Genomic DNA, 20,355 nt, shown 5'->3' with positions numbered 1-20,355 from the left:
CCAGATGGGATAGCAAACATCCTGTAGTTAACTTGATTCCCACTACACCAACTCAATAAAAATAAAACCTTTTCAGTTCTTCTATTCAATAGTGTTTCTTCACAAAACATACATTTTTAAAACAATTTTACTGCTTACAGTGAACACAAATTTTTTTTACTCATCAAAATATAACAAATAAATGAGATTCCATACTATCTAGGCAATTAAGTGGAAATTAAATATTAAAATTATTATTTGGAAAAAAAATTCCCTTAACTTTAAATATAAAGAGATATGCTATTTTTCTCTGGCATGGCAATTCAGTTATACAAAAAGTACTTTCTCTTAGGTGGGTATATGAAACCCTTTATTATGGTAGCTCTCCTATGAAATTGTGTCACCAAAGTTGTATGTATGTTTTAAATCTTGTAAGAACTGAGTTTCTGCCTCAACCTTTTTCATAATCTCATTGCGGTGTGATCTAAACTGTATCCAGTCTTTTGGTTCTGGTAAGACATCATGTTCTCCACTTTGAATTTAAGCCCATCATCCCACTAATGTATATCACAGACATGTTTTAAATAACATGTGATTTTTTTATCAACAGTTCCCAATCCCCTCCATAAGTTGCTGTATACCACAACACATGATTTAATAAGCAGACCTATCACAATATTACTTGTTTCCATCACTTCCAATAAGCCTTTAATTTTTTATAAAGCTTTTAGCCGTATGCCATACACAGAATCTGTGCTGAGTACTCAGAAAATGCACATTACTCAATTTATTTAACCACCTGTATCCATCAGAAAGGTTAAGTTTAAGATTTAAATTATTTTTTTCCATTCTAATCAGCATTTTCTGAAACAAGGCTCTGTATCATATTCAATTTTTGGCATAATTTTTGACAACACAATTAAATTAAAAATCTTATTTGATTTCCAATCCATAAAAATATATAATATCTATCTTGTGGTAACACCTGGTGGATCATACTGTCCACCACTTGCTATTAACAACTTGAAATTTTTTACTGGAACATATTTTTTTTACGTTGTGCATACATCATGGATGGCTGATTCAAATAATTTCTTTACAATTGTAAACAAACCATAAACATAAGAGTCCTTACAAAAGTGTTTAATGTTTCAAAACAATTCCACTTAAATATCACACCAAAGTAAGTGCAAAAAAAACCTAAATTACGATTCTTATTACGTGGCTGAGAATTTCAATATGGTAATTTTGGCATAAAAATTCTTAAGACAACTAAAGATATTTTTTGTGTGTTCTAACGTAACATGACATATTTGGAAAAAAAATTCCAAGAAAGCCTGTAAACATTGCCAAAATAAAAAGATAAATAATTCAAGAAATAATATATTAGTTTCATTTTCTCTCTCTATGAGAGCCGGATTATTTATTTTACTCCCTCTTGCTTCATGTTTCACCCAAAATATAAAATGTCCTGTCCGTTCAGTTTTCCACTTCATCATCCAATAAGTCCTCACTCAAATTTCCATAAATTCCACTTTCTAGCTCTCAGTGTTTAAAAGTTTAATTTGTATCTTGCGAATTAAAGTCACTTTCCTTCATACTTTTCCTTTTGTTCAATGTTTCTGTACACATTCTCTTAACACACAAGACTCAATTTCCATCCGCTTCTTCTTTCAGTCTCCAATCATACTTTTGTCGACTCCCAAGTCCTTAACCACTGCACTGACACTTTCTCCTTTATCCAGTCTCTTTGATGCCTGAAACTATTGCTCCACAGACAAGTTCACTTGTTTTCTTTAACGGAAGATGCCATCACAGAGTACTGTCCAGCACCCGCAAACTGTGAAACATCTCTGAACAATACAGTACGCACAGTCACTCACATTGAGTGATGCAATGGGGTTAAGAAATAGACTAACCCTGGCAAAGGCTGCAGGTAGACTGAACAGCTGAGCGTGCGCCGGCACAGGACATGTAGTGGAGGAGTGGGAGTGTGGCGCGAGACAAAGGAATGCGGGTGCAGCCTGCCAGAGTGTGGCCGAGTTATCCCGAGTGCCGAGTTTTCCGGACTTTACTGTACTGAAATTATAGAGTGAACTGCTCCTTCAAGCACCCACTCTAATATTTGAAGTGGATATTTAATCATTTGTCAGGATTATACACAAGAAAATACAGCATTAAAGGTGATGCTATAATTGAAGAGCATCTATTCATTATCAGTTACGTACCCTTGAAATTTTTGTATTTTAAAAGTTTTGAGACCATTATATTAAAATCATTCAGGTTTCTGGTAGCCAAGGATTCAAAAAATTTTGTGTACTCACACATCCTTATTAAACTATTTTAACTAAAACTCTGAATTATTTCTTTCAAAATTTATAGTAAAAAAAAGTGTTACAGTAAAAATACCTCAGGTAAGTCTCTCGTCCCAGCATTCACAAGAAACTCCAAAACACAGTCAAATGATCCTGAGTCAGAAACATTCGGCTCAACTACGGGATACAGCTTCTTCAAGTGATCACTGAATAAATGACTATCCATCACTCCTTCTCTAGCCTTCATTAGATTGACATTGCCTCTCAGTGTATTTATTTCCCCATTGTGAGCCAAATACCTATAAAAAAAATTAAAAATCACTTAGAATTACATTTCATAATACACATCATACACACCCCTCAATGACAGTAAAAAATACCAAAATGGCAATTAAGTACAGGTTTTTTCCACCTTTCACTGAGCAAAATCTTTCTTATAGAATAAATAAACTGACACTGAGCATTTTAAAACTGCAGCACCACAGACATTACTTCAGGGGGTTATGCCTCGCCACCTTGCTATTTCAAATTTGTTGACATCACTTGTAATAAAGCTTCTGTGCTAAATTTTTTGGGTTGACATGGCATAGGACTTAGCTTTGGCTACATTTTGAGGTCAACACTTCATAGTTATAGTCGCACATTTGAAATAATAAATTATTTCCTCAAGGTATACGCCTGGAAGATATGATTTATGCCTTGACATGTCAAAATTGGAATCAATAGTTCAAAATTATAATTTCAGCAAAAAGATGGTAAAATCCAAGATGACAAGGCCTAATCCCCTTAGGTACCACCTGAGGGGAAGGACCACAACAGGTAGGCACTACCATAGTTGGCCAACATACGTAAGCAGCCAAAACCATATACCTGCAGGGGCCACAACATACACAAACACTATAATAACCAAAATAATAATAAAACAGAAAACAAGCACATAATCATAGTTACAATTAATAATTCCAACAATAAAGAGAAACAACAAAAAAACAAAAATTAAATATAAAATTTACAATATATTATATAAAGGATAATAAAAGAATATAATAAGAAATGATTACTAGGAAACTAATTATGAAAAGATAAGACTACTATGAATACTGAACCTGAGACAAATGGATTATTACAGACTAAAATTTTACGAATTACAATTTAATAAAAAAAATCAAGAGTCTAAGAAAGAAATATATTTATCTTGTTTATTGAAATTGGTAATTAATCTATATATGATATTTTTGTTATCTAATGTAAAGAGTGAAGACTATTGAATTGGGAAACTCTTCAGCCCTGTACTTTCAAGAAAATGATTACAATTAAGCTTAGAACTATAACAATTACAAACTAAATGATAATCTAGAACGGCTTGACGTTAGGAACTAAAGTTAAAAAAAGTTTGTTTTCAATTTTTTCTATTTTAACACTGTTAGAGTTGATAAAATTGTTCCAAATACCTTAACCATATTCTAATTTAGAACAAATTAATGGTATATAAAGTGAAATAATGGAGTCAAAATTGGTAGTGTAATATGTGATGTATTTTATAACTGATAGGGTTCTAAGTGAACTGGAAAGTAGAGAGTTAACATGAAGTTGAAAATATAATTTAGCATCAAATATTATACAAAGATCTTTAATGAAAGACATCTTGGACATTTGAATGTTATGTAACTTATAATTAAACACAACATGATGGAGCTTTCTTGTAAAGGTTATAATTGAGGTTTTATCTTTGTTTAGACTTACCAAGTTATGATTATAACATTTAGCTATTTCAAAAATAACCGATTGTAAAAAGTAACATTCATGTAAGGATTTAATTTTTCAAAATATTTTCAAATCATCAGCAAATAGAAGACCAGTAGAATGTTTAAGTACCTGTATTATATCATTAATGAATATATTAAATAAGAGAGGGGACAATGTACCACCTTGAGGTACCCCAGAATTCAAAATTGAATTGCAGTTGTTAAAAAGATACAAAAAAAATATCTGTTTTTGAGGTAACTAGAGAACCATTGGTTCTAAGAATTATAAAGACCAAAATTAGATAGCTTTTGAAGTAATAATGCATGGTTAACAGTGTCAAAAACTTTGGCCAGATCAAAATAACAGGCCATAGTGGTTACTTCTGTATAGATTGGATTAATAAAAGAAAGTAAATTTGTTGTTGTTATCATACCGATTCTAAAAAAAAAGTTGATTTAAGGATAGCCTATTTTGTATATGAAAGTTTACTTGTTTGAACACAATTTTTTTTTTTTTAATTTTTGCAAATCCATTAAAGATATGGGTCTATAGTCACACTATAAGTTTACTTCCTTTCTTATGTATGGGATAACCTTAGCTATTTTTCATTTGGTAGGAAAAACATGGCATTTAATACTAGTATTAATTATGTCATATAACAAAGAGACAAGTAAAAGAGAGCACCTTTTTAAAGATGAAGTTCGGAATTACATCAGGGCCGGTTGTCATAAAGGATTTTAGTGACTTAATACCCCAAAGGATAAGACTTCAGAGACAAGGAAAAAAGGAATTGATTCAGTGCTAGTATTTGATATAGGAATAGTGCGGCTATCATTAGATAAGATACAAACACTAGAAAAATATTTAGCAAAAGAATTAGAAAATATTGAAGGAACTTAAGAGACAACACCATTAATTTTTAAAGATAGTTCTTCTTGGTAGCCATCTTTTGTAACTTTAACATGATGCCAAAATTTTTTAGGATTATGTTTGACATGATTGTTTATTTTTTGAGTCCAAAATATTTTATCACATTTGATGAGGTTCTTGGCAGTTTTGCGATAGAATAAATATAGAATATAATATTGCATGTTAGTATTTCTTTTGTACAGTTTAAGAAAAAAAATTTCTTAGAGCACTTTTTAATTCTTTAGAAAACCAATGAGGATATTTACAGGGCCGTTTTGTATACGTAGGTATAAAAGAATTGAGTTTCTTACAAAAACACAATATTAAATTATCAACTAATTCATTCATATCAGTGATCTTAACAAGTTACACCAGTCATGGTCTTTGAGTTATACAATCTACGAAAGTCACCATTTTTGTAGTCTATTATGCAGGCTGAGCTCTTAGATTTTGTAGAATAAATGTCCAAAGTAATTATAATATCAAGTGCATGGTGAGGTAAATCTTTTTTAGACTAACTGATCAACTGATTTAGTAATATTACATTCAAGAACATTTGAAAAACAGAGATCTAAGAGCCTTTTGGAAGACTGGATATCTTTGCATTGAAATAAACCAAGGCTAGTAGTAAAGTTTAATAATGATTGTGCCTTTGATTTGATATAATAATGAGATATTTTTAAAGTATATTTATTGGGCCAGTCAACACCAGGCAAGTCAAAATCACCAACTAATAAAAGTCATCTTATGAGTTACTGAAGATATTGTTACGAACGCAAGAGACCAGACTGCGATGCCAAGTTCGGAGCTGGTGCAGGATGATGTGACCCGTCATCCCGGGTCGTCGCGTGAGCTAACAATGCCGTTCTCGACGTGTCGGGTCGGCACAGGATGACGCGACTGGCCACAGCCGCGCTCGTCACTTCTAGAAGGGCGCCAAGGGTCTATATAAGCCAGACCCCGGCCTCCACGAGGGTGGCATCGGTGAAGGGAAGTGCGACGGTGACGGAGTGGCTCGGCGAAGGGAAGTGGCTCGGCGAAGGGAAGTGCAACGGCGACGGAGTGGCTCGGCGAAGGGAAGTGCAACGGCGACGGAGTGGCTCGGCGAAGGGAAGTGCGACGGCAGCGACAGAGTGGCTCGTCAGAGGGATTTGCGACGGCGAAGGAGTGGCTTGGCGAAGGGAAGTGCGACGGCGACGGAGTGGCTCGGCGAAGGGAAGTGCGACGGCGAAGGGAAGTGCGACGGCGACGGAGTGGCTCGGCGAAGGGAAGTGCGACGGCGACGGAGTGGCTTGGCGAAGGGAAGTGCAACGGCAGCGACAGAGTGGCTTGGCGAAGGGAAGTGCAACGGCAGCGACAGAGTGGCTCGTCAAAGGGAAGTGCGACGGCGACGGAGTGGCTTGGCGAAGGGAAGTGCAACGGCAGCGACAGAGTGGCTCGTCAGAGGGATTTGCGACGGTGAAGGAGTGGCTTGGAGAAGGGAAGTGCAACGGCAGCGACAGAGTGGCTCGTCAGAGGGATTTGCGACGGCGAAGGAGTGGCTCGGCGAAGGAGTGGTTCGGCGAAGGGAAGTGGCTCGGCGAAGGGAAGTGGCTCGGCGAAGGGAAGTACGACGGCGGCGACGGGGTGGCTCGGCCAAGGGAAGTGCAACAGCGGCGACGGAGTGGCTCGTCAGAGGGAAGTGCAACAGCAGCGATGGAGTGGCTCGTCAAAGGGAAGTGCAACAGTGGCGACAGAGTGGCTCGGTGAAGAGAAGTGCGACGGCGACGGAGTGGCTCGGCGAAGGGAAGTGTGATGGCGGTGACGGAGTACGACGAGAGTTTGGTGACGGAGGTCCACGAGGAGTGCTGCGGAGAGAGTTGCGTGAGGGGTGCGGCCCAGCAAGGTGTGCGGTGTGTAAGGACTTGAGATACTGAGTGTGAGTAATTGATTAGTAGGCATTTTAAGTAAGATTATGTATTAGTGTTGTAAATATTAGCATCAATAAAACTGTGCAAAAAAAAATAATTGGGCTATCCCTATGGGAACCCAGTTCTTCCCACTCAACGATTATTAAAATTGTAACAATATCTTCAAATTTTTCAAAGTAGCTGGTATAAATGATTGGATTTATTAGAGGGGGGTATGTATATATTACCAAGAATTAGAGATTTGGAAGGCGAGATTTTAATTTTTATCCAAATTGCATCAATGTCAGGATGGTCATAAGTTGGATTGGATGAACTTGTAGCATTGCGGTATACATGCCTTTTCTATTAATAATATTATTACTAAAGATGGGTTAGGTTGCAATTATATTTTATTTTGAATTTATAATTATTTAATAATCATGTTTCTTCTGTCATCCTTTTAACTGTATTTTGCTATTTAGATTTACTTAATATTAAGTGTAATGAGTTTTTTCTATTATTTATTTAAATTGGAATATGGAATTATAATTGTATATTACGTTTTTATTAGAATGCCGATGTTACATAATGTCTAGAACAAGGGACGGTGTCTGGGGTGATGTGTAGAAAGAGAGAGGCATAAGAGGCCTTTAAGTGCAAGTGAGAAAGAAACAGTGAGTCCCCAGTAAGACAGAGACAAAAGCTGGGATTCCCACTGGTCGTGGGAACTGTGTGATAACTGCTGTCACACGGTGTGGGAGAGAGGAGAAAGTGAATCCCCTGTTTCTATGTATGAAAATGGTTTTCTATGTGTGTTCTGTTTTCCTATTGGCTTGTGATTTGTAGAGTGAATGAAGCGTGCGTGTGATTGGTCGGTGAGGTCATGTGACTTCTCCCTGCATGGAGGAGAGTGTGGCAGGACTTCAGCAGTTGTCTGTCGACCGCTGCACCAGTAAGTCACGTTCGGTGGCTTCTCGCCAAAAATGAAGTAAATTGCAGGATAGATAATTTAACGTTGGTGGTCAGAGCCATGCCGAGTATTAAGCTAACCTAATTTTCTTTTTATTTCTTTCGGACAGTAATTAGAAATTATGATCACCTTAAAGCGTTAGGATCGCCGCTTCTTTCAAACTCCGCGCGTCTGCGCGGGCGGCGGCTCGTCGTCCCCTGCTTCCTTCCCCTTCCAGTATGCCTGTTTGCTTCTCGCCTCCACTCTCCTCCACCGTTCGGCGCATGCGCGCTGCGCGGAACATATGTTATATAAACAGACGTTTTCAATTTATTCTGTCTTGTTCTCCTAGAATCAACTAGCTTGCCTGACCTCGTTTAGTCTCTTGTGAGAGCTCGAGTGGTTGTTAGCCAGCATGTAGTCAGTCAGTTAGACTTTAACTTTGTACGACGTGCGCGACCTCGGGGGAAAGAAAATGTAAGTTGGAGTGAGGCGGTGGCCCTTGCCATAATGTAAACATTTCTTGAATTTTGTGTGTTTTGTCTAAATTCCCTTTCAATCGCCACATGGAAAATTACTTTTGGAAATCATGTAAATTAATTTAATTTAACTTCACTTCACTTGTTTGTAACTGTTCTCCTCTGAGTCGTCGACGTACGTAAAACGTAACGTAAATATACTTTTTTAGATAATGTAACTTACTTTTGTAACGCACGTAATGCACATAAGGCAGTGGGTTTTCCCTGCATTTTGACCATGTTTTGTACAACGTTGCGCCGGCGTAAAATCTCACCTTTTTTGTAGCCTTGATAATGGCTCGTTCACTTTTGCTGTGTGTGTTAAACTCAAAACAAACCATTTTGGTTTGTTTGTTACGTAATGATTACCTTGTTATTTATTTTTGTTAAGTTTTATTAAAACTTTATTATTGTTTCAAATTTGCTGTTGTGTTACAAATACCCGTTTGCAATCCTTGCCATGCTATGGCGTCTCACCCCGTCCTTATGCCTGTAGGCATTACAACTGCGCAACTCTGCTGAGGATTGTGTTTAACGTGTATTTGTTCTTTTTTTGCATGCACCATGGGGACTCCGGCAACCGGGTGGATGTACCGTTTACGGAGAGACGACCTAGTCCAGGTCCTAACTGAGGAAGCTGTTCCGTTCGAGGATGACGCAACTGTGGCTACCCTTCAAGGGTTGCTTGTTCAGCACGTGCGAGGCGCCTGGGAATCGGCAGAAGAGGTACCATCTCGGCAAGTTCCAACCCCCGCTAATCCTGCTGTGTCTAATTCTAGATTTAATGAAAAGGTTTTCTTTGCAAATTTGAAACTTCTCCCTCGTCTAGACTGTTGTAAACCGCGTGCGGTTCTAGATTTTTTGATTGCGGCTGCTCGCTTAGCTGGGTTGAAACTAGTGTGTGAGGCGGAGCTTTTGAAAGCTCTCTTAAGCCTCTGTGGCACAGCATTTTTGCCACTGCTCACTGACACCATAAGCCGGAATTTAACTTTTGCGCAGTTCAAGACGTCTGTGTTACAGTTCGCCTGTCCGCCACGTGTTTTGGAAACGTGTAAACGTGAGCTAGTATTCAGGTTTCAGAAGCCTAATGAGCCCTTATTACAGTTCATCAATTCCGTTGCGGCCTATGCCGAGGTGCTGGAGTTGAATCTCCCTGAGGCTGAATTAACTCAGGCTACTGTAGGCAACGTGTCACCGCTAGTGTTACAGTATAGCGCTATGCTAAGCCCTCCTTCCAGTCTGTGTGCTCTCCGCAAGGGAGCTCGAACGTGGAGAATAGATTATTGGCTATTAAGAAGTATCAGGAGGATTTTCCTTCCATGCCTACGCCAGGTAGCTTTGCTTCGACTTCTAACATTAAATCTCCTATCTTTCAGTCCGCTTCGCATGTCAGTTCTGAACCCGCTCGCGCCGTGCGCGCAACGCGACACGTTGAGTGCGCGCAACGCGACACGTTGAGTGCGCGGCTAGTGTTAGTGATCCCTCTGCCGCAGCGAGTCAGGCTGCCGGCAGACGCAAAGAGTCGGCTAATGTGTCCGGCCCATTCTCTAATCGTCCCAGGTGTGCCAACTGCTGTACATTCGGCCACGCGGTGTCTGAGTGCACGCAGCCCGCCGTGAACCGCGAACAGTGAAAATGTTTCCGTTGTAAACGCACAGGGCATTACAGAAATCAATGTCCGGGAAACGGGCCTTGACCGGGCGTGCGAGTGGTCGCCACGGTCGTCGCATGAGGAAAGCAGCTCATCATTTGTACAATAATTTTGTACATGTTCGTCTGTTTGGCAAAATTGTTCCGGTCCTAATAGATTCTGGTGCTACCCGATCATTAATTAGTTCTGAATTGTTCGATGCATGTTGCATCAAATCTCCGCATTTGTTAAGCCGTGTTAGTACTAGCTCTGACGTAAAAATTTGTGTCGCCAACGGCGTGATTGTTACGTCAGACGTAGAAGTTGAACTTCACTTAAAAATCGCGGGTTTCTCGTGGAATTGGCAATTTAATGATGTTTCCGGGTTATGTCACCCGCTCATTCTAGGATTAGATTTTCTGGGGAAAATGCGATGTTTGTTAGATGTCGGTAATCAGGAATTAGTATTCGGTTTTCATCCTTCAAAGAAAATTAAACTCATTCATCAGGACTCCACTCCTATCGTCATGTCGTGCGCCGACAGTTCTGACGTCATCAATAGGGATGCGGTTATAGCTGACGTAGCATTGCAGCATACATGCCCTTTCTACTAATAATATTGTTACTAAGGAATGGTTAGGTTGCCAGTATATTTTATTCTGAATTTATAATTATTGAATAATCATGTTTCTTCTGTCATCCTTTTAACTGTATTTTGCTATTTAGATTTACTTAATGTTATGTGTAATGAGTTTTTTATATTATTGATTTAAATTGGAATATGGTATTATAATGGTATATTACGTTTTATTAGAATGCCAATGTTACATAATGTCTAGAACAAGGGATGGTGTCTGGGGTGATGTGTAGAAAGAGAGAGGCATAAGAGGCTTATAAGTGCAAGTGAGAAAGAAACAGTGCTTCCCCGACAAAAGAGATAGAGGCTGGGATTCCCCACTGGTCGTGGGAAATGTGTGATAACTGCTGTCTCACTGTGTGGGAGAGAGAACGAGAATGGGAGTCCCCGATTTCGATGTGAAATTGAAAAGAGACAGATCAGGGGAAGCCCAGAGTTCTGTATGTACAAGGTTTTTTTCATGTATTGTAATTTGTTCTGTGATTGGCTTGTATCTGTAAGTGTGAATGAAGAGTGCGTGTGATTGGTCGGTGAGGTCATGTGACGTCTACTCCCTGCGTGGAGGAGACGTGTCATGAGTTCATCAGTAGTCGTCGGGCGATCGCTGCCAGGCGAGGCCGCGTTTCGGCGGCTCGCGGTTTTTCACCAGGTGCGGCCGTATTTGAGGCCCTACCGATTTTTGTATGATTATAGCTTACAGTAAGATTTTACTGAAGAATTTAATCGACGTTATTATTTTTTATTATTAATTCTCAACGCGCGAGCTGCGAGCATTTCTCGACGGGCGAATGTATGTGGAATGAATGAGCAGCCTCTTTTGGAAGTGTTTGGATTCGTCTGTGAATTCTATTGCGAAAAAATAAAACAAAAACTACAATCGACGCTTTAAATCTTTTTATTTTTGTAAGTAACGAACTGTTACGTCATGAATAGATATTCTAACGTAATTACCAGCCGGATAGGCAGGTGTGATGTCATGCCCTACAAATTCTATCTTAAGGACACGACTCCCGTCAGGGCAAAGGGACATAAAATTTTACCGCCTACATTGCAAAAATTGAAAAACATCATCGATCGTCTCTTAGATGCAGGAGTTATTGCTCCCTCTGTTTCCGATTTTAGTTCACCGTCCTTTTTAGTCCCTAAGAAGGAGGCTGGTGAATTTAGGCTGGTTCATAACTATAAGGAACTTAATGACAAGATTAAGGAGGGCGGCTAAGAGTTGCCAACCGTAGAGAGTGCCCTCCAACATCTAGGGAATGCCGCCATATTTTCCGTCATTGATTTAAATGCTAGTTTTCACCAGTGTCTCTTGCATCCGGACTGTCGCAAATATACTCCATTTTCTACCCCTTGGGGGCAATTTCAATTCAATCGAGTGCCTATGGGTGTGTCTTTTGGTAGCCAGGCAATGAGCCGAGTGCTAGATCACATTCTAGGTGACTTGAAATACAAATCAGTATTTAATTACATTGACGATATTATCGTCTACAGTGCTAATCTGGAGCAGCACAAACAACATTTGTGTCAGATGTTTGACCGCCTCAGAGCCGCTAATTTAACAGTAAATCCAGATAAAATTTACTTGGGAAAAGATTACGTGAAATTTTTAGGTTACATCATTTCTAAAGGTAAATTGATCATGGATCCCAATAAAGTTTCCCTATTGTAAATTTCCCTCCTTCTAAGAACGTACGAGGAGTTCAAAGATTTCTTGGCATGACGGGATATTACGCTCGTTTCATTCCCAATTACGCTGCGGTTTGTAGCCCGCTGAATAAGCTGCGTAAAAAGAATGTTGTTTTCGAGTGGGGCGACGCTCAACGGAAAGCCTTTGACAGCCTTAAGGCTTTGGTGTCTTCTCCCCCTGTCTTGGTTCTGCCTGATTTTCAACGCAGGTTCACACTCCAGGTAGATGCGTCAAGCATCGCGGTAGGTGTCGTTCTTGGGCATATTGAAACGATAGGTTACGCCCTATCGCCTATGCCAGTAGAACACTCACTGACGGGGAACGATGTCTCGGTACATACGAGAAGGAAGCCTTAGCGTGCTTGTTTGGCGTCGAGAAGTTTGCGTCTTATCTTGATTGTCACGAATTTGATTTATTCACGGACAATTAGGCGCTCAGCTGGCTCTTTAACCATCCGAACCAGCTCGGTAAGCTCGGGCGCTGGGTGTTGCGGTTGTCTCGCTTTAAATTTAAATTACATCACATTAAGGGTAGTGACAATGTAGTGGCTGATGCGCTTTCGCGAATGTTTTCCCCGGATGAGTTTGACATTCGTGTTTCGTCTGCGGCTGAAACAAAGCCGATTTGTGCCGCCGTTTGTAAAGTTTTTCCGAGTCATTTCTTAGCATTCAGCAATGTCAGCAGGAGGATCCTTTGTGTGTTCAAATCCGTGAGGATTTGAGTACCGGTAAAGCCGTGCCTTACAATAGGAACAGGGTGTACTGTATTATACCGGAACTTCCGGTAGGCAAAAGAAGGCTGTTGTTCCCGCCTCACTTCGCCCTATGGTATTGAAATACTTTCATGACTCTTTGTTGGGTGCGCACTTGGGCATTCACAAGACTTTTCGTCGAATTAGCGCGCATTTAGCATGGCCTGAATTGCGGGCTGATGTTCAAAAACACGTGCGATCTTGTCGGGATTGTCAAGTCTCGAAGCCCCCGCAGTGTGCCAAAGTCGGCTTGTATTGCGCTGATACTCCTGTTGCCCCTTGGCATGTGCTTCACATAGACATTTTCGGTCCACTTACACGTTCTAAAAAAGTAATAATTGTATTTTGGTCATTTTGGACATTTTTTCAAAATTTGTGTTACTCATTCCCTTAAAGAACATGAAAGCAGTTAGCATTGTCAGAGCCTTACGAGACCAGGTGTGGAAATTTTTTGGTGCGCCTGCCTTGATTACGTGTGATAACGCACGCTATTTTGGTTCAGTACAGTTTAAAGACATGTGTTTTCAATGGGCCATTAAGCCCATTTACAGCAGTCCGTATTGTCCCCAGGGCAATCAATCTGAGCGCGTTAACAAAGTGCTTAAGGGTATTCTCACAGCTTTCTACACGGATGATCAGTCGCTATGGGATAGCGATTTGGATTTTATTAATGTGGGGCTTAACTCTGCAGTGCATTCCGCCACTCGATTCCCGCCTTCGATCCCATTCATAGGTAGAGAGTTGACCCACCCCCTCCTTAACCTGTGGGGATTTCCGCCTCTGGAATCTACCTCTGATGACGAGTCACTGGAGGCTGTGCTCGATAGTGTGGAGTGTTACCTCACGAAGGCGCGCCAAGCTGTGGCTAATTTGTATAACTCTTCACGGAGACCTCATGGTTTTGTAATTGGAGACCTTGTTTTGGTTAAGAATTTTTTGCTGCCTAAGTTGGCTGATAACATTAATTCTAAATTAATTCCTCCGTACGTGGGACCGTACGTAATCAATAGATTCTTAGGTGACAACACTGTTTTGTTGCATAGTGCTGCCGGCTCTAAGAAATTCAGAAAGGCCCATGTTGCGCAATTAAAGAAATTTATGTGTAGCCTTGATGGCCTGAAGTTGTTTTGGCGTGCGCGTCTGGCTTTGTTTTTTTTTTGTTTTCAGCTTGTTTGGTTATCGTTTCCCCCTCCCCCCCTTCCTCGTCGAGGACGCCAAGCCCACAAGAGGATCCGCACCGCTGAGGACCTGATGCTCCTCTGCCTGCCCGCACCGCCGTGCTTGCTGATGCCCGCTCATTCGCCGCTACGTCTACGACGCCGCCCGCCTCTTCTGCCGCCTGAGCCATCTGGAACGCCGCGTACACATGTCATTGTGTGGCCATATGCAGCCTCTCAGGGCAGGGGCCCGCCCTGAGGAGCATTCTTCGAGTCACCGCGGTACTCTCGAGGCTGTGCTGGCTGAGCGAGCTGCCGTATACTCTGCGACCCTGGCGTGCTGGCGTGCTGGCGTGCTAGCGTGCTGGCGTGCCGACGTGCTGGTGTGCGAACCTCATCCCGCTCGTCTGGAGTCGCGACACTGGCCGTGAACGAGTTGCAAAATAAGCCCTCGCGCCTGTGAGCATGCAACACGCTCGACAGGGGTGCGAGATGAAGAGCCGAGTCAGCCAGGCACCCGTCTGCACGCTGGGTTAGGGACGCCTGATGCATGCTGTGCCTGGTGGCGCATCGGCTGTCGACTCTCGAACTCTGGTGCTCGAATCAATTGAACGTGAACTTTCCTGGGACGTCCCGCTAAATTCAAGAATAATCTTCAGCGCTGAAGAAACCAATGTAATGACTATGAAGATACCATTGTATTTGGACTTTGTAAACATATATTCAAGAATCTTTGGCCTATATAAATGGCGTATTTAATCACGTGTATGTTTTTGGATTGTATGTGTACGTTTTTGACAATTATTGGAAATTATTTTGGACTGGCAGTCAGACCTCTTCGTGGACACTTCAAGTTTTTTTTTGGCAACCTATAACTTAGAATGGACATTGACTTTGTTTCTCACGAGGGCAGCGAGCACGGTGGTTCCAGGGCAGGGGAGTTGAAGCGTTAGGATCGCCGCTTCTTTCAAACTCCGCGCGTCTGCGCGGGCGGCGGCTCGTCGTCCCCTCCTTCCTTCCCCCTCCTGTATGTCTGTTTGCTTCTCGCCTCCCCTCTCCTCCTCCATTCGGCGCATGCGAGCTGCGCGGAACATATGTTATATAAACAGACGTTTTCAATTTATTCAGTCTTGATCTCCTAGTATCAACTAGCTTGCCTGACCTCGTTTAGTCTCTTGTGAGAGCTCGAGTGGTTGTTAGCCAGCATGTAGTCAGTCAGTTAGACTTTAACTTTGTACGACGTGCGCGACCTCGGGGGAAAGAAAATGTAAGTTGGAGTGAGGCAGTGGCACTTGCCATAATGTAAACGTTTCTTGAATTTTGTGTTTTGTCTAAATTCCCTTTCGATCACCACCAGGAAAATTACTTTTGGAAATCATGTAAATTAATTTATTTTAACTTCACTTGTTTGTAACTGTTCTCCCACGAGTCGTCGACGTACGTAAAACGTAACGTAAATATTCTTTTTTAGATAATGTAACTTACTTTTGTAACGCACGTAATGCGCATAAGGCAGTGGGTTTTCCCTGCATTATGACCATGTTTTGTACCACGTTGCGCCGGCGTAAAATCTCACCTTTTTTGTAGCCTTGATAATGGCTCATTCACTTTTGCTGTGTGTGTTAAACTCAAAACAAACCATTTTGGTTTGTTTGTTACATAATGATTACCTTGTTATTTATTTTTGTTAAGTTTTATTAAAACTTTATTATTGTTTCAAATTTGCTGTTGTTACAAATACCTGTTCACAATTCTTGCCATGCTATGGCGTCCCACCCCATCCTTATGCCTGTAGGCATTACAACCTTCGTCGGCATTTGGCTCGTGGCGAAGTTCATTTCCGCTGGGTGCGGCCACGTTTGAGGCCGCACTGACTTCGCGTACTTACAGTAAAATATTACTGAAGGACGTTATATTTCGTTAATTCATATCGCGCAAGCTGCGAGCATTTTTCGACAGGCAGATGTACGTGTTGAACGAGTGAGTAAAACTGTGAAAGTGATTGGATTTGTCTGTGCATTCTAGTTTGAAAAAATAAAAAACAAAAAATTACAATCAGCATTGAACTCTTTTTATTTTTGTATGTAATGAACCGTTACAAACTAAAGTAAATTTTTGTTTATTAATTGCAATTAATTGCTCCAAACACCTCCACCTCTTACCTTATGCCATTAATCAGTGGGAAGGGTGGTCCAGGGACCCTCCCAAAGGAAACATTTTATTTTAAGGTTCCAAATGTTGTCATTTAAGCATCTTTCAAAGTCAACATTGAAAAAAATGTAAACATTGAGATTTTTTATGTGGCTAATTGCTAGTTTTAATAACAAAGAGAAAAATTTTCCTATCAATTAATATAACAATATAATGGAATGAAGAAAGGGCCAAGAGCTACGGGTGTTACAGGTAGTAAGAGCACAGCAGACCAAAACGAACAAACAACATGGAATTCACTCACCTTAACCAAACATTGGTTCTAGATTGAAGGTGTCTGTTTTTTCTTCCTTCAAAGTTCTGTGGTCTTTCTTTGTTATATAAAAAAAATTACCACTTAATAGACAGTTCCACCTATGCCTAAAGAATAGGAATAAAATTTTTTTTCAGGCAGCCTAAATTAACTGAATTTATTGCTTCTTTATGCTCTTGTTTTGTTGCAGATTTGGCTCTTTTAGAACTCAGCATTACATTTTTGCTCAAAACAGCTAACCCTCTGTCAAGATTTTGTCACCCTGATACTGTTAAAAGTTGTTAGAAATTTATGACCTGAACAGTGTTCTGGTTTTCTTCTTCTGATTTTGTTATTTCTTTCACAATGGCAGACATTTTTTTTGCAATTTCATATTCTGGAAACATCTTTTCAAAGAGTGTGCCAGCATGATTAGAGCAAGTGAATAGGAAAATTGTGTTCTAAAATAAAATTAATACGTGTATAAACACTCTGCTTTAGTTACATATCTTCTTGCAATTTGTGTCCCCAAAAACATTCAACTTCTTATTTGATACTATGCATTTAGCATTGTCATGTTTTGTTGTATTTATGTGATTCACAATATCACCCTTCCAGGCATGCTAGATGGAAAAATCACAGCAACACAAAAAACAAAATGCAGCATGTTCACCTTTCTTTCGATGGTAAAATGCCCAGAAATTTGTCACTCTTTTGATTTGACTTGATGCGTTACACTTGCAATTGAGCTTTCACCTGGTGGCACAGTGTACACAGAAAAGTACTTAACTTTACTATGCACCATTGCTATATAGTATTACAGCCCCATTTCAGACTAAATGTAAACATCGCATAAGAAATACAACCAGTGGAACAAATTTCACGACTGTGCTGTAATAAAAACATGTAAACACCTCCAAACAATGTAAAATGTTGCATAGCAATCTAAGATAATGTATGAAACATTTTCTGATTGGATAACAAACACCAATGACAAGTGCATCGCAAAACAACTTCCAAAATGATCGAAACTACCAGACGTTAGCACCTCAGAGATGTGTGCTTAACCCCAAGTTTTGTGCGAAAATTACCGGTGAAGAAAGCTGTTAAAATACCATAAATATTTTCAAGTAATTGTACAATCTACTATACACATTGTATCGCATGGTTCCACGTTATTGGTACGAACTCCACAATACCTTTTGATGTACGACATTAAAACTAAAAGCATCACAAGAGTAACTCTAAAACTTAAAAGTGGGAGATTTTAATTTCTAATCAGGAGGGTGGGTGACTAGCTGGAAAACAGGGAGTCTCCTGGGGTTGGCAGAAATGAGTAACATTTTTAAAAGTATATTTAACCTGCAATGATTTGAACCCAACTACAGCTATGCACGTGTAATAGTTTCTGACATACAGCACTTCAAACCATGGTAATTTACCAAAAAGTAAAAAAAAATTACTTTTGGTCACAAAAAGTACTTATACCAAAAAGAAAGTCATATAGAATGAATTTGTAGTAAATATATTTTAACACAGAATGATGCCTGTATATGTAATAGTTCTCTCATTTCTAAAAAAAAGAAGTAAAAATGGGATTACGTATTTAGAGAAATGGATCAAAACACTTGCTGTGTAATGACGATTTGTGGTAACGTGAAGGGAAAAAAAGGATAAGACCATGTAAAATAATTAGCTGTAATAAAATAATACAATAATAGAAATATAAGTTATTAAAATAAGACTATTTTTCAAAAAAAATATGCCAATATCAAAATTTTGATTGCTTGGAGGGTTGTAGTAGATAGTCACGTGCTCCACTGTTTTTTTCCCTTTGGCAATCAATTGTCTCGGTTATAGTCTTGGTCATCCATCTTGTTATCAATCTGGATGATGGGATATTTTGGCATGATTTGCCATTGCAGAATTCGCACAAACCATGTCATTTAACCCTGCTTTATGGATGGGAAAAACGTATTTGATGAGCGTCGGTTTTCCTGGAATGAATTAGAGCGCTATGTCGAGGGACGGGTGTACTACTGTTTTTATCTAAAAATTACAAAATATAACTTGATTAGTAAATAATATATCCCTTAAGTTACATAAATGCTCAAATGCCACTGTATTCACTTCACTCGTTTAATTATTTATCGGAAAATATAATTGAAGACCTCAAAATGTCACTTTCACTCAAGTGTACAAACGCCCTATTGGAGTGACAGGTTCCACTTTACTTAACACTGAATTTCCAGTAATGTTCTGTATATCAGAATACTGAGGAAAAACAAAAGATGGTAATGGTACACTTGGTTGGAGAAATCTTTAAGTTAGGCTACACTGTCGTACTTAGCAAGAATGCAAGTAGTCCACCAAGCATCACTGTACACAACAGTGATGTAACCTGATGAAAGAGTGGAAGCAGCAGATGACTGGAACAAATTACTGTCACACAAAATGTGGATTTCTTCTTTGTCCCTTGAGTTGAGTTGAGTTTTGTGGCAACTTCAGTATATGTCTTGGGTACCACACAGTGGATGTTTCTTTTCCCTAAAACAGCTTTTGCACTCAAAAATCTTGAAGCAAATTTTTTTTCACTGGTTTTATAACCTTGATTTGTAGAATATTCAAAAAAATACATCCGCACCTCAAAGTAACACTGTTCGATTAGCACTGTTTCGAAGTAACGATGCCACTAAATTACGGCATGATTTGAAGTAGCACAGTCATAGATTTTAAGAAGCGCTGTTTTCTTTGATGTCAATTTTTACTTCCATGCGTGAACAATGGCAATAGCACTTGTTTAGTATTAAATACAATGCAACGAATTAAAAATATGATGAATCAACAAACAATATTTTGCTCTGCTCTTTCCTTAACAGCTATTCACTTCCTTCATTGCATATTTATCTCTGACGATGCACATGTTTATTTTATGACGTTCCGCAAAGTAAATCTAGAAGCTTTCAGGGATAGTTTACCCCGCACTTACTACGATACGCTAGTGGCAAATGCAAAATGCACAAGGGGCAAATCATTGCAGACATGCATTAAGTAAACAAAAGAGTCTGTAATTACGTTAACAGGTTAAATAATCTTTCTAATAAAAAAAACATTAAGTTTAAACTTTTTAAATTCTTATTAGAACTGAAATATATCTCCTACACTAATAACATTATTTTATAACTCAGAAATGTGGTTAGCACCTACTTAGGAATATGCCAACATCATATTATGTAAACAATGTGGTACGTGAATATTTTAATTTAATTTTAGATTATTTTATCTCAAAATGTTATTCACATTTATTTAAATGTACTTCAAATGTATTTGGACATATATTTGTACTGGAAATTAATTTTAACAGGACCAGTGTCTTGAATAAAATGATAGTCGGCAGTCACACTTACCTGATTGGAAAACAAATTTTTGATTAACATACACTCTCATGGAAAAAAACGTATTTGATTAGCGCTGTTTTGATTAGCATTCTGTTTTCCTGGAACGAATTAGAGCGTTACTTCAAGGGTCGGGAGTACCTGGGACATGTTGTTTGCAAAAGTCAAACAAGGCTTTTGTTGTCAGTATCTGATTGTTACATGATCGCTGGAGACTTGCTTTGGCAGCAAGCCACTTTACAGTACCATTAGATGCACATTTGCCATGAGGTGTAGCAAACAAATGCCACTCTGCAGCATGGTCAAAATCGATTTGGTGTTGGTCCAGATTTAAAAATTTCTTCTTA

At 39.5% G+C, this 20,355-nt stretch overlaps 1 protein-coding gene across 1 annotated transcript in view; it reads right to left on the bottom strand.

Annotated features, from left to right (window-relative positions):
* LOC134529642 (uncharacterized) overlaps positions 1-20,355 on the bottom strand; it is a 192,419-nt gene that overhangs the window by 122,283 nt on the left and 49,781 nt on the right. Inside the window, exon 8 of the mRNA XM_063363952.1 lies at positions 2,389-2,593. Within this exon, the coding sequence (XP_063220022.1) occupies positions 2,389-2,593 (205 nt within the window). The remainder of the gene's footprint in view (positions 1-2,388; positions 2,594-20,355) is intronic.

Source organism: Bacillus rossius, chromosome 2 (genome assembly GCF_032445375.1).
Source record: "Bacillus rossius redtenbacheri isolate Brsri chromosome 2, Brsri_v3, whole genome shotgun sequence".
In the NCBI taxonomy this organism is placed as follows: domain Eukaryota; kingdom Metazoa; phylum Arthropoda; class Insecta; order Phasmatodea; family Bacillidae; genus Bacillus; species Bacillus rossius.
The sequence above is the reverse complement of the archived record's forward strand: the minus strand, read 5'-3'. Positions and strand labels throughout refer to the sequence as shown.